This window comes from Corvus cornix, chromosome 2 (genome assembly GCF_000738735.6).
Source record: "Corvus cornix cornix isolate S_Up_H32 chromosome 2, ASM73873v5, whole genome shotgun sequence".
Taxonomy (NCBI): Eukaryota; Metazoa; Chordata; class Aves; order Passeriformes; family Corvidae; genus Corvus; species Corvus cornix.
Window position 1 is genome coordinate 9,600,137 of NC_046333.1, and position 15,754 is coordinate 9,615,890.

At 37.3% G+C, this 15,754-nt stretch overlaps 1 protein-coding gene across 2 annotated transcripts in view; it reads right to left on the reverse strand.

Annotated features, from left to right (window-relative positions):
* The window catches only part of VIPR2 (vasoactive intestinal peptide receptor 2), a 51,748-nt gene that overhangs the window by 26,062 nt on the left and 9,932 nt on the right, over window positions 1-15,754 (reverse strand). For both annotated transcript variants that reach the window (XM_010394867.3, XM_039549261.1), the window contains exons 3-4: window positions 10,364-10,471; window positions 6,578-6,675 (exon numbers count right to left, since the gene is read on the reverse strand). In XM_010394867.3, coding sequence (XP_010393169.1) covers window positions 6,578-6,675; window positions 10,364-10,471 — 206 coding nt within the window. The remainder of the gene's footprint in view (window positions 1-6,577; window positions 6,676-10,363; window positions 10,472-15,754) is intronic.

The window sequence follows — 15,754 nt, forward strand, 5'->3', positions numbered from 1 at the left end:
TATTTTCTAAAGACCTAATCCTAAAATGTTTCCTCTTTTTTTGCGGCTACTTAATAGGTTTTAAAAGGGTAAAAACCCCCACACTTATAAAATGAAATTGGATTAGTACAAGTTTGTCTAATTTGTGTTAACTTCAATAAATTTTTTGTAAAATCTATTTCTAGGCACACTTTTGTTTTCTTACAAAAGACACCTGTTTCTGCTAATGCTTCCTTTAAATTTAGTTTCACGTTATTCTTACTAAGTTCAGGAGACAGAAGTCTTCTGTTTATTCACAAAATAGCACTTCCTAAGCAAAGCTGACAGACACCCAGTGGATCTCTGAACCTCATCCTTAGTTTGGAAGGACCTCTAGGGGTGAGAAGGCACCTCCGTGATGAAGGAGAAAACACTGGAGAAAGTTGAGGGTATGGATCCTTTGTCCAAAGGAATTTTGCTGTTGACCAGAAATCACCCTTAATGTAAAAGAAAAATCCTCACCTCTTTATTCATTTAACCTTAAATATAATTTATTGTTGCTAAGGAATATATGACCATTATCATCCCAACTGACTCATCATTTTGTTTATTCTGTGGGCTAATACTGTATGTAAGAGAGTTTACTCTTCACAGATATAAGTATTTACAACTATATTAAAATTTGTGATCTTAAATTTTCATGATCCCAGTCTCAATATTTGAATATTTCATAATATTTGAATATTCATACTCCAAGAACATACCAGGAAATCTTAAACTGTACAATGTAAAATAAGAGCTGGGCCTAGCAAATGAGTTCAGTGCCTTAAAAACACTGAAATGAGCAAATGCAAATAGAAATGGAATAAGGAACCCTAGTTCTTTCCTTCTGCAAAATTAAATTCAACAAGGCAGTAGCCTTTTCTAAAATCCTGTACTACTTATGAGAGAACAAATATAAACTGAGATAAAGAGATGGATTATGTGTTGTGGACAATTTAATTTTCTCTTATAGGAGGACACTTCTACACATTTGTGAATTATGTATGTAGAGAAGAATAGAATTTACTAAAAAGATGTAATAAAATTGGTATTCCTCATGGCATTTAATAATCTTTATACTAGTAATTAATTATATCCTTTTTCAGATGTTTTCCCTTCAACTCACCCTGAGTCTAAACACCAGCCAATAAACCAGATGAGACCAGCATTGCCGTAAGTATCTCTCAGCAATAGTGGCATAATTAATTTTAGTTATGTCAGTCAGAATGTCTTGTTTTTCAAAGTTCCCTAAATGTACTGGGAGAGATGACAACTTTGTAGATGCACAAACTCCCACATTTTCCTGTGTAAATGTGTATCAGCAGATGTATCTGTGAATGTGAACACTCATGTACTGGAAATTAGCAGTTTATTGAATATTCTGCAATTAAAGTGAATTTCCTCTATGGTCTACAAGAGGGAGTATCAGCTAATATTCAGTCCTAGTCCTCACTTGAAGTCAGTGGAAGATTTTGCATTTAATTTAAGGAATATTGGTCTCTTAATGACACTTCATGGAAAAATACTAATGAAAAATGCAGCATAACATAAATAAATTTAGCATGACTTAGAGGCACATGAAAATACATTGGTAGATGGCTGCCTTGTGTCAGATTTTGTTGAGAGGCAAGGATTCAATTTAGACTCACTCCAAACAATCCATTATTCCAGAGCAATGATCTACTCCACAGACAGCAGTAATACATCTGTTTTCTAAAGGCAGCTACAGTCAAGACACTCTGTCACTCCTGCCCTCACTGCCTCGACTCCACTTGTCTGGGCTGGTGTGTCTGCAGCACACCCAGGGTGATGTGAACGCTCCAGGAACCTGGGCAAATGGGGGAATGCTTCTTCCATGGATGACGCTCCTACTAAAGGCACAAGCTGCAACAGTATCACCATACTCAACCACCGTGAGGATCTTCCTCTCCATAAAAGACGCTACACCTTCAAATCACACGGCCTGTAACCTCTATATATTGGGGCTTTTGTGTGATCTAAAAAATCCTGGGCCAATTCACACTAAGATTTAGACAAAGCTGTATTAACTGATTCAGTCATTATTTTAAATGAAGTGGACACTTTTCAGTGCTTTGCATTCACCAGACATCTTGCTGTATATTAGTAATACTGACACAGGGTTTAATACCTTCTGACAACAGCTAGGACGTGTCTCCAGCTTGTTCAGTCTAGATAGAAGATGTCAAAATATGTCAAGGAAAGGTTGCAGAGAGGCTTGAGTTTGGTTAACACACCTTGATGTGTGTTTCTAGCATGGTCAAATCAAGCTTGCTATTTTGCTGTTGTGCTGCTGTGAGCTCCACAGAAATATAAAAGGGAAAAAAAAGAGATACTTGAATACCAAAGATGAACCTAAAACCTGATCTTGAAGGTTAGCAGTAACTAGTTTACTTATAGAAAAAGGTCTGGAACCATATAATAAACGTTTAGAGCTATGCTTCGATGTGATAACAACATGCAAATATTTTGTTCACACATTATCATTGTTGTGCTTAAACCCCAATGGCAACAAAACATCACACAACCACTCACTCCCTCCCTCCTCTCCCTGCCTCCCCAAACCCCCCATGGGGTGTGGAGAACTGGGAAGAAGGTAAAACCTGGGTTGGGATAAGAAGACAAGTGATGCCCAACGCCATTGCTCAGCAGCCACTGACCGATGCCCAGCCCATCCCCGAGCAGCAGCCGAGAGCTCCCAGCCAACTCCTCCCAGTTTATATACTGGACATGACGTTCTGTGGTGTGTGTCGTGGTTTGACACTGGCCAAGCGCCAGGCACCCACGAGAGTCTCTCGCTCACCCTTCCCTGCCACAGCCGGGCAGAGGAGAGAGAGAAAAAAAAAAAATTAACGAAGGCTTCATTAGTTGAGACAACTGGGAGAAAACACTTCAAGAGCAAAAGAGGATTAACTTAAAGTTACAAAGTGAATTTATTGCTAACAGAATCAGAGGAGGATAATGAGAAGTAAAATAAGCCCTTAAAACACCTTTTTCCCCAGCCCCTCCCTCCTTCCCACCGACAGCGCAGGGGGACAGGGCACGGGGGTTTGGTCAGTCCATCTCCGAGATTTCCTTCCGCTGCTCCGGAACAGGAGTCTTCCCCTGCGAGGCCGTGGGTCCCTCCCATGGGAGACAGTTCTCCTGAACTTCCCTGGCGTGGGTCCCCTCTCAGGAGCAGCAGCCCCACCGGCCCTGCTGCAGCCTGAGCCCCTCCCACGGGCACACAGCCCTCCCAAAACTGCTGTGTTGGGGCTCTCTCTTCCCACGGGGTGCAGTGCTCCAAGGGCAGGCTGCTCCAGCCTGGAAGCAGGGCCCTCTCTCTCCACCGGGTCTCCCACTGGAGCACAGCCTCCTCCAGGCATCCACCCGCTCCGGTGTGGGCACCTCCCCCGCGGGCTGAGGGTGGATCTGTGCATCCCCCAGACCCAGGGGCTGCAGGGGCACAGCTGCTGCACCACGGTCCTCACCACGGCCTGCAGAGGAACCTCGGCTCTGCTGCCTGGAGCACCTCCTGCCCCTCCTTCTTCACTGACCTTGGTGTCGCTTTGTGGTTTTCCCGACATGTTCTCAACTTCTCCTCTTCTCTGAATAGAAGCAAAACCCCATGACTTTGTTTTGATTTTCTTCTTAAATATGTCATCACAGAGGCGTTACCAACCTCTCTCATTGGTCCAGTTTTGGCCAGCAGCATGTCCATCTTCAGAGCCATCAGAGATTAGCTCTGCTGGACATGGTGGAACTTTCCAGGAGCTTCTCACAGGAGCCATCTCTGTGGCCCCCCTGCTACCTAAAACCAGGCCATGCCAAACCAATACAGTGGGGAATATCCCTCAGGCCAGTTGGGGTCAGCTGTCCTGGCCATGGTCTCTCCCAGCTCCTTGTGCACCTGCTCGCTGGCAGAGCATGGGAAGCTGAAAAGTCCTCGACTTAGGGTAAGCACTACTCGGCAACAACTAAAACTTCAGTGTGTTATCAACATTATTCTCACACTAAAATCAAAACACAGCCCTATACCAGCTACTAGGAAGAAAATTAACTGTCCCAGCTGAAACCAGGACAGTCATATTTATCAAACTGATCCCCCATAAATTGTGGCAAGAGCAGTAGAGAACGCTAAGATCTAACACAGAATAAGCCAAGGGTTTTGTAACAGGCACTTACAGTTAATTTTTAAATGTTAAGCAAGCTGTTTCTTTTTATAGAACCTGCTAATACACCACTGATATGGAATAAAATTGAACTTTTTAATTTGAACATAAAATCAGTGCAAACTGGAAGGATGCAAGTTCTTTCAGCAAAGAAATAAGAGGTGACACATTTATGGTATTTCTTAATAAGCTCCCTCATTTGAGTGCATTTTTAAGCATAGAAATTTGGTACCTGTTAATAAATTATTCAGTATTTGCTCATCGATCTTTATCATTTAAACCTTCTCTAGAATATTCAAAACTGCCCAAAATAAACGTATATCTGGAGAGAGATATATGCCTGTGTGTATGCATATATGTACAATATGTAGAATATGTATGGAAATAAGGGCCCTTTGCATTAAAGATAAAAGTCTGTATCTTAAAAGATAGAAAAAACCCCCACAGGAACAAATACTTAATTGGATCTATAATGGCAATTCATTCAGCAGTGAAGATGCAGGCACCAAATTTACACCAAAGACAGTTTCTACCTACTAATCTAACATAATCTAACATCCTCAAAGGAAAACATAAACCAGGAAACTTAGGACTTACCCTAGGAAAGGCATTTTGCCACCTTCCCTAAAATATTACCTCCTTAGTTAATGTAACTTTGAGGACAACTTCATATATTTCACACCCCATACTGCAAAGCATATTGTTGCATGACATTTTTATGCCCAGAATACTCAGTATCTAAATATTAGGACTTCATTTTTAGCTCTTACTGTTGAAATACTATATTAACAAAAAAAAAAAAAAAAAACAAAAAACCCCTACTGATTTATGCTGAGCAAAGATCTTGGTTTGAGGGGCTGCCATTGAGCACTAAGATGCGAATTCAAGAAAACATCTTCTGTGTAAACAAGTAGCTGGTGCAGAACCTCAAATGCCTTCTAAAATTCCACACCTGCATGATAGTTGCATTCTTTCTATTGTCTCTATGAGTTATATCTATGATATTATATCTATAGTATGTTTGCTAATAATTTTTTCAGTACCTGCTTTTCACATCTCTCTTCTGATTTTTATCTTCACACTTTTATTATTTGCTTTTTTCAAGGCTTTTGTAAATGTTGCTGCTACTTCCTATTTCCAGTTCTCTAGGTTAATTCCTGCAAGTATAGTCAATTTGCATTTCATTCACCTCCTTCAAATTACTAATGAATATGTCAAACAAGAACTGCTTTTCTATTATACTAGTCATCTTCTAATTGTTTCTCACTACTTGAAATACTATCTTTTGTTAATTTTAATTTTTCTGTTTTGACCCATTTTCACTCCACATGGCAATGCCTGGGTTGAATGACAGTTTAAAGTGGCTGTTTTAGCAGTAATACATGTGTGATCCCAAGCTGTCAGATGACACAGATGTTTTAGAATTTATCTTCTGAAAATTTGGGAAAACAACATATTCTCTCAATTTTCTCTATTATCTATTTTCAACTACAGTAATGGTTGGGCTTTTAAATACAGAAAGAAATGCCAAAACCTGCCTGCCTTAGTTGGAATGCCAGTGCATCTCTGCAAGCCAGACAGAACAGATCTGCTACAGCTATTCCACACATACTAAAATCCAGGGAAAAAACCCAACTGGCCAAGTATCTTTGTTCATGAGAGGACTTAATCTGTTCTGGGTAACAAGAGTTTTACTGACGCTATGAGCTCCTGCTTGTAAACAAAGTCTTGCTCTGTTAGCCTCAGCAGGAAAATAGACAGAAAATATGAAAAATGTGATGGTAAAAACCCTTCCCTCAACTACAAGAGAGTATCTGCAAAGTGAACAAATTCAATTTTCCATGCATAGTGCATTTAGGATACCTTGATAGCTTTCTGAACCGTTTACAACTGCGAACACAACTTCAAGTCAATATAAATTTGCAATAACTTCAATGACCTAAATAAATTCTATTTTGCTTATAACTTTACTTATATCATCAATTGAGTGGTGCATGTGCTATTAACAGATTAAAACAGATTATATTATTATTAGGTTTTGAGATAACTTCTTTTGAAATATTATTTTGAAATAACTGAAACATCTAGAAATAACACAATGCAAAACATACGATGCCCCATCTGAGTAGCACAGCAATATGAGATATACAGATGCATTACCACAATTACCAACTGTTTATAGCCTTGAGTTTCAAACAGTTACTGAGTTCTATATTTCTGATTTTATCTCATTAGACAACTGCAATCTGAGCATATTGCAACCAATGCTAGGAAAAATTACTACAGATTTTTATTAAATCTGATTATTATTTAATCTGAGTAAATGGGATTTCTTTAGAAGCAGAGTATGTCTAGATATCTATACTGAACGCCATCACCTAAATGTATAGAAAAAGTATTTATCCTACCTTATATTCATCTTCATAGTCATTGTATCCACAAGTAATTAAGATGTCAGGAAAGATATCCGACCATCCATTACTTGTACAATTTTTGCTAATATTTCCTGTAAAACAAAATTAGAGATTTTAAATCAGAACAATTCAAAACTCTTCTCATCAATGACTCCTTAGACAACCTAAATTTGTCATTAGCTAGTCACAACCTAGCTCTTTTTCCTTTATTTCCTAGGACTCAACCCAGCCATTTCTTTTCATGTTCTCCTCATTCATGTTACTTTGGCTTTTACTCTTGCTTGGAGTCGTCTTTGCACTACAGAAAAACAAAAGTAAACCCGAACTGTGATGGCAGGCTTCTCCCTTGGTATAACAGCTATTTCTGTCACATCTGCAAAAACCTAAACTGTTCTGCTGTTTTATTTAAAATACTCAGAAGGGACTCTTTCCATTCACTCTGTAAAGGGGCTATTTGTAGGTACAGCAATTTGAAAGAAAAGTCATTTCAGTGAGAATTGTTCTAACCTCCTATTTAATCTTTCGGAGAAGCCAATACCAAGTGATCTACTGAAGAGTTATAAAAGCTCTTAGACATTGAGGTGATGACTTACTGCTACAGCAAATGTTGGTACGTTTGGTAATGAAGTTTAAAGGCCAAATTATGTGATAGGTTGAAGAACAAGGAATAAAAATGGGTGCTGAATTTCACTCTTTGAACCAATACTGAAACAAGGTAGTCCAAGGAGTGCACAGGACATGTGGAAGTATGGCTGGAAAGGAATTTCGAACATCTATTAACTTCAGAAAATTTCTGTTTGGAACTGAGAGAAGAAGTTGACTCTTTTCAGAGACAAAGTCACACAGATGAGATGCGGGCAACCCATGATTCTACTTCTTAATCTCATTAAAATGAATTAATTTTCATGCAATATGGAACAGCTTTAATAGGGGAGAACAGAAAAGCTGGGTTTCAGACTAAAATATAGTAATCACATTTATTATAACTAACTCTTACAATGTTACAATATTAACATTACAATGTTAATACATAGCCAACTTCCCTCACATTTCTAAAAGCAATTTGTATATCCATGATACTTGAAATCTATAACAATATACTGCTTTGGTCTGGAGTTCACCACTGGTCTTTAAGATTTGACTTAAAGATGCCTGTTTTCCACCATAGAAAAATAAATCTATGTGTCATAGATCAGTGTTGGTCAAGAATAACCAAACTTGTTTATGTACACTCCAAACAAAAGCTTTTGTGATTTTTACTTTGTTGATTGGTTACTGGAATTTCTTCTTTGTATAAAGTCTTCAGTGGAAAGTTGTAAATATCCTACAAATGGTTCACCAGCCAACAACCAAAGGCCTTGACCTAAACCCACAGTCTCCTCCAACAACGGGACCATTTTTGCCATTTGGCATAGAAATTACATTTTTAAAAGAAAATGTAACCTATTTATACACTGTGAAGAGTCTTCACTTTAAAAGTACATCAAGATTCTGAGACTAGGAAGAGCAGAGGAATGTGTTAACAGAACCACAAACTGCGTCAAAGCCAGCTTTGCAAGAAAAAGACTCCATGTACCCAAGATGTTGAAGTATTTTCTACTCCAAATATTGCAATACTGTCTAACCTGAAGAGAGTAGGGCAATGTTCTATGGAAGGCAACATTTATTTCTACACCATCTTTTCATGCAGTTAAATATTTCAGATGGCAACCTGATTTAAAACCTATAACTTGACACAGACCCATACATTTGAATAAAAACTTTACAGAATAACTTTCTGAGACTCATAAACTTGTAAAATACAGGAAAAACGTTATAGGATAATATGACTGCTTTCACAGTAAAAATTCTTTCAATCAAAAGTTACCAATATTCAATATAGAATTAATTATGTGGTATGCTTAAACTGTAACATAGACCACCACTGATGAAATTTAGAGCCAGCTCTCCAAAAGTTCTAAAGATGAGAAGACAACTACTTTTTTAAATTCTCAATTTAAATTGGGAAATCCTTTAAGTAATTGATGGCATTTAAAAGCCTACTAGTGGTTTGGAATTTTTGTATAAAAATAAGGTATTCTAGATCATCTTGTAGTAGAATTTTAACTCCTCTTAAACACTAAAAACTAAAACATACATCTCACGAATCTGGCTAAATAAAAAGAGTTAAATTTATTGTTTAAAGATATTTTCATAATTTTCCACTATAAGAATGAAGTTAATTTGTAATGTGCTGTGTATGAATTAAATAAATTACATATTCCTGAGCATAACCAACTTATAAAGGTGCTAAGATTCAATCAACCATGCAAAATGTTTGTTGTCTTCCTTCTCTGAAATTATAGAAAGACAAGATTTAAAAAACACTCTTAATTGAACAGGAACCTCTAAAAATCAACCCTGTTAGTTCTGCAAGCAGGAAGTAAACAGATAGCTATGAAAAAGACCTAGATCTGGGAAAATGATAGCAAACTATAAAAAGGAAGTAATCTTTCAGTCTTGCTGACACCATGGTGAAGTGAGATAGTGTTGCAATGCACTGTGAAGGTTTCAGACTTAAATTTTTATTGCAGTTGTTTCATAGTAAAATTAAAATGCTGTAATATAATCAACAGTTGTGAAATAAACTACAGAGTGTGCATGCTCTAGCTTTTGGCAAATAGACAGAAGAATCATGATTTAATTCAGATTTTGAATTTTTGATATTTATTAGTTTGCCGTGTCTCATGACAACACTTTATTATCTTCATTTGAGTAATTTGAAAACTTCCATAGATTTCACAAGATTTAGTGATGATTACACATACTTTCCCCTTTAAAAATTGTTTAGTTTATCCATGATAAACTAATCAAGATGACCAGTTCCAGGAATGAAAACCTTTGCTCATCTGTAGATTGTTTTAGTTATCCATTTTTTACTGGAACAAGACTTACTCAACAGTTTTGAGTCTAAAGGTATTTTAGTCATACCCCAAATTAGCCTCTAAGTCAAAAGTAATATCTTTAAAGCTGTCCACAGAGACACCAAACCCTTCCCTCCAAAAAAGAAATAATTACATAACTGTGATAAGTTTTTCATCTTTCACCAGCTCTTCATGACAATGGTTTCCCACCTGAGCAATGAGGATAAGATTTTTTCCTGCAGCATTTTGAGATACATGTGAAATACTCTGTGTACATCATCTATTTTCAAAACCCCACTTTCATGCCACAGGGAAAAATATGATGTATTGACAAGATGATGCAGAATATGGTAGACTTAAACCAGTTAATTGTTTCAACAGTCTGAGACACTGATGAGCTCTTTTCAAGTTCTATAAAAAGCAGCATAAAAGGTTTCATAACAACTACCTTAAATTGCAATAGCAGTAATTTTTAGGTATTATCTGTTAATGTGGGCTCTTTATTCTCACAAAGGCAAGGCAAAGCTCCCCTCCTGAGGCACAGAAGGAACAACCTACATGTGACCTGCTGGCAGCTGTTAGAGATGTCAGTCAGGCACAGCTGCCTTAGCAATTAACAGAACAGGTCAAAAAAGAGCAAGCAGTGTCTGCAGCTTTGGTGAGTGTCACTGTATCAGAAAATATATTTAGTATCTAACTTAACACCAAACAAAACACAAACATGATAATTTTGTCTTTTCATGGTGTATCCTGAACAGCTCTGACAAGAATTTTAACTCTATAAAGAAAATAAAACCCCCTAATAAACCATTTTTAGCATATTATGTTACAGAACACCAGAGAGAAGCCAGTAAAAATACAGCTTAAAATAAAATACCTGGTTTGCCAGAAAAAAGGTTAAATACTTTTGGACAAGGGACAGTGACAGTCTCTCCAATCTTCGCAGGATGCCAACAGGTGATGTTATCCCAAACTCCAGCACATCCTGAAACAAACCAGTGTTAACATACTTGAAAGCTGGGTTTACCTTATAAAGACCTGGTAAAAGCTTTGGATGAGGGGTTAAAAAAACATTAGACTCCTTCAATAAAGCTGCAAAGATGATGTTTTCTTGAAAACTTTAAAGGAATCATAAGAGTCTGCTGATTAACCAGCCAATTTTTAGGTCCACTAATACATTGTTTGCAAAATGTCTCATGAAAACAATGTCATTGTGATATGAAGATGCTAAGAAAAAGTAAAAAATAATAAAAAATAACTCCTGAGCATTGATATGGATTATTAAGAATTGCAAAATTTTGAGAATTTCTTAATCACAATTAAAATGGAGTTTTCTATCAAGCAGATTCAAATCACAAATAAATATCTAAGTAGTTCATTGGACTCAGCACCACATATGATAGGAATGCATCATGACTGGAGAATGTTTGGAACAATAGGCGTGGACTAACAGAATAATCTCTCAAACTAAGTAACAGACATTTGAACACGGAATGCTTCTATGTATTGGTTTCAGGAAGGGAAGGGGGCCTTCAAATTTCATAGACATGGTTTATAGTGGCAGTAACTGCTTGTTACAAGTAGGGAGTAACTTGCTACAGCTTTGCCCATGTTGATATCTCTATTAATGTGGCTCAAAGGCCGTATCTTGTGAATGAGTGTAAATCTTCCTGTAGCTGCTATAGGCACTTGGCTCAACCATGCCCGGCTTAAAGGTGTCTATTTATAATGCATATCTTCTATGCTAAGCAAAGAGTTCTGAAAGTTTCTCAATATAAGCCTTGTGAGGACAAAGAAATAAGGAAATGTTACTCGTACTATCTCAGTTCAAGTTATTAAAAAAAACCCATGTGCAAAATTCTGGGCATTTATGTCTTCAGATAAGGCAATTAACAATTTAAATTTGTAATTAATGCTAAAGAGAAAAACCAAACCATTATCCCACTGGTATTATCTCCATAAGATTATTAGCAGTATAAGGGACAGTTTGTTCCTTTCAGAAGAGAACATAAAACTTGGATTAGGAACTGCTCACAGCCATATTATTCTTCAGAATATTTATAGCATTAGCAATTCATTATTAATTTATTCTGTGCTAGTGAGGTCATGCCCAAAATCAAGCCACATGAGTTAAATGAAACTTGAAAAGGAATATTTAGAAGTTCTATATTTGTATAAAAACTTTTTAGTGCAATTAAACTTGGACAGCTTGTGTTGACTTAAAATGTGCAGCATCCTGCTCTCAAAGTTTAAGTTACTTTCAAAGCACACGTAAACTAGGAAACCAAAGAATGTGTTACAGGACCAGCAGCTGGATTTGTCCCAAGGCTATGTCCTAGCTGCAGCATGAAGAAAAGCCAGTGGCACAGTGTTCCCATGGGCCTTGCTTTCCTTTGGAAACATCCATCCAAGTGTGATAGCTGGGAGGGAGCCTCGGTGTGGTACCAAGAACAAGGTTTGGAGATGATGAGAGGAGGATTATGGGGGAAATTCTGCATTTGATCACCAATTCCACAGAGTCCTCTTTATAGTTTCCCAAGGAAGTGCAATTCTCCAGAGGATTCGCATATGGGGATTGGGTCTTTCTTCACTCCTCTTAGGATTGTACAGTTCTAAATGAAGCATCTGTTCTATATTCAGAAAGATGATGCCAAAAATAAGGGATTACTAAAGGGAACACTTCACAAAGTTTATCTCTGTGCATAGATAACATAATGCCTTACCCTCCACTGCCCTGTAAGCTGCATCAGCCTCTTGGCATTACTGACAGTATCCCTGAGAGATCTCTGATGGTGGCTTGGCCATCTGTATACAGTTTCTGAGGTTTACATCTCAGCAGGTCACCTTCATAGCCTTTGAAGTCAATGGAATTTCAACATGCCTAGGTGCTTCCTGAGCTGCAGTTCTGAGTCAAAATCAAGTCCAAATCTCTATGATGCAACACCAGGGCTTACACAAAGTAAAAGAATGTTTACCTGAACCAGTTCAGGTCATGCTTCCTCCCCAATTGATTTTAAGCCAAAAACAACATCAACAACACACAAGTAATCAGAAAGACAAAGAAGCTATTTTCTTCATCTGCCGGCACTCAGAACTACAGTGACAAAATGAAACTCTTTTGGCTTTGACTGATGGACTGCCTGAGCCAGCATAAACAAGCCCTGGAGTACACAAGAATAATTATCATCTTGTGAGACTTCAGACGTTTTTATTTCAACCCCATTTCCACTAACAGTGAGAGCTGAGATAAGTCATGAAAGTGTTCATGCACACCCATGGAAGCTGATGACTTTCTCAAATTCCCTTTTGTTTAATCCACTCTCTGTAAAATGGTGGGTTTGTTACAGTAATCTGCAAACAGCCCAGAGGCCTTTATAAATTTTTCCTATGCTGCTGTATATGGACTGAGCTAAGGTTTTGCCGAACAGGCAGCTGAACAATGTGAACTTTAGGGCTCCATTGCTACGTTTTCCACAAAAAAAAAGACTAAATACTCTTATTCAAGCCTCAATTAAATGGAACATTATGTAGAAAAATTGAGCTTCAAGTCCTATTCCTACCAAAATTAATCAACACGATTTGTATCAAATCTCAAAGCCAGCTTGCTGGAAGGAACTCAGTATACAAGATTTTGATGCTCAAAACACTCACAAGTCACTAATGGTTTCTGGGGAATATGTTTTTTTCCCTATTTTTTCCTCAGTATTTTAGGACTTTGCAGGCAACTATGGCCCATGAGAGAATGATACTGTTTCAGATGCCTTAAATCAAATGGATGAAATAACACCAAAGACGTATTTCCTACACCTAGACTACATTCAAATGCGTCAAAAATCCTATGAGTGAAACTCAAGTGACTGTTGTCAGAATTCCAAGAATATTAACCCTCAATTTATGTATATCTACAGGCTTATTGATTATGATACAGGACATCTGAGAACACTGCTGAAATGTCCTGGAGGCATTTAGAGTTACTGAATGCCCACAGTGGGCATCTGAAAACTGGTCAGGTCTGAATGCCAAAATGGTGTTACTTGTGTAATTACTGATAGAATTACAACTATTAAACAACAATGCACCTTCTGGGCTTTCAAATCACACTCATTGCCCCCTTCCTCCAATTACTACAGATTTTTAACAATATTGCAGTATTATATCTTCATCTTCTCTTAAAAAACCCTACCCTTACGCAGAGGTGGGATAAAATTAATGAGTCCACTCTTACTACACTTGCATCAATTTGTCTCTTCCATTCCAAAAATGTATCTCTTTTGTAGAGCATAAGTGCAATTCAGCAAAATTAAAACTAGCAACTAATTCCCTACTGATTTTGGAAATTAAAGATGTGGCACAACTGGGGATCTTGGTAAGTTTCACAAGTCTCCAGATACTGCTCTTCACCCACCATAGTATCCTTTTACAATGACATATGCAATGACGTATGTCAGAATGTGATGGAGAATGATGTACTTCATCCTAAAACACATGAAATTTGGCCAGATTCATTGCCCCAAACAATTGCCTGTTTCTTTCCAGTGACCCCAAAGCTTTAAATACCACACTGTTCGGAAGTGAAGGTGTGGTAAATACTATGCTAAATGTTTCTCTTTCTCTACATAGAATATCTAGCTTGATCAAACTTAATAGTCTCCTCTCTACTCACTCTCTACAGCTCTTTGTCCATCTATTAATTAATCCAGTGTTAAGATTTCTGGACTGTCATTCATAAAATCATTATCTAAAGTCTCATTTTCTGGAAATTTTACCCATCTCTCACATACATAGGCCTGTTTCCTACTGTCTCTGAAGGATATTAATCAAGTAAAATACAAAATACTTATATTTTTTAGCTTTAAATAAGGTTTTAAGTTTTAGTTCTGGTAACAATTTTACCAGTAAAAAGATACTTTCTATAGAAAGTAGCTCACTTCCTAAGCAAAATTGATACTGCTCCAATGTTTATTTCACATAATGTCTGTAATTTTCTTTATTTATAGTATTTTTTAAATAGTCTAAGTACCCAGATGTACTTTAATGTACATCTTTTTTCTTTTATGTTCATTATTGGATTTAGTCTCTATGTTTGCACTGTGCTTCAATAAATTCTCAAGCATTGAGTGGTTTTGTCCTTTCACTTTGATATGTACATATAAAGCCAGTCCAGCTTAGATCTGTGTTAACTCCTCAACTTTTTCTGCATGTCTACTGTTATGTTCTTTACCTTTTTCTTTACTGATTGGGCTGGTTCTGTTTGGGATAGAGTTAATTTTCTTCACAGTTGCTAATAAGGGGCTGTGTTTTGGATTTGTGCTGAACAGTCGGTTTTTGCTTTCCCTATTAAACTGTCCTTATCTCAACCCAAGAGTTTTCCAGCTTTTACCTTCCCAATTCTCTCTGTGATCCTGCTGGTGTGGGAGCGAGGGAGTGTCTGTGCAGGGCTGGGTTGATCTCTGGGGTTAAGCCATTAACAACTGTTAATAAAACTAGCAAAGGCAAAAAGGAAAAAGGTTCTTCATCCCTTTTTCTGTGGTGTCTAAAAGAACACTCCTGCACCCTGCATTGAACGTTTTCAATCTCTTCATTTGCACCATTTATTTCTCTGATGTGTCATTCACAGCATATCCAAGGAAACAACCAAACTTCCCAGAAAACCCTTGCTCAGTGACTCGCTCAAAAGTCTCCTACTGATCCCCTCTCCTGTTCCTCCAGATGATACTGCAGATACTATTGTTAGCTAGTTTCAATGAGATCACTTACTTTATTTGACTGTTTGGTCTTTAATGCTTGTCATGCATTTGCAGATAGTTCATAGTGAAAGGAAACATAACAGACTATAAACCACATTTTGTTTCTCATTTTCTTCAGCTTACATAAGTACTGCCACCACATTCATCATCCTGCTTTTTGGGATCCAGTCTTTGAGCAACAAGTTCACTTACCTATGTGTGTTTCTTCTACATCAGATTTAACTAGTTTAAACAGAATGATGAAACCAATAGAGTTTATCTCAGTGAAACACTGGGGCTTGTGCTGGAAAATTTTGTTTATAGACACATTTTATAAATCTATAACCACTAGGTGGCACTTTGTATTTGGATTTAAAAATTGTCACTTGCAAGAGACGTTTAGCATTTTTTAAAACTGTCTAGGCATGCATAAAACATGAAAAAACAACTGAGTGCTTTGAAAATGAGTAAGAAAGTCGACAGCTAGATTAGGGTGAGAAACGTTTTGATTTTTGTACTTGGCAGAGCAGGAGCCATCTCAC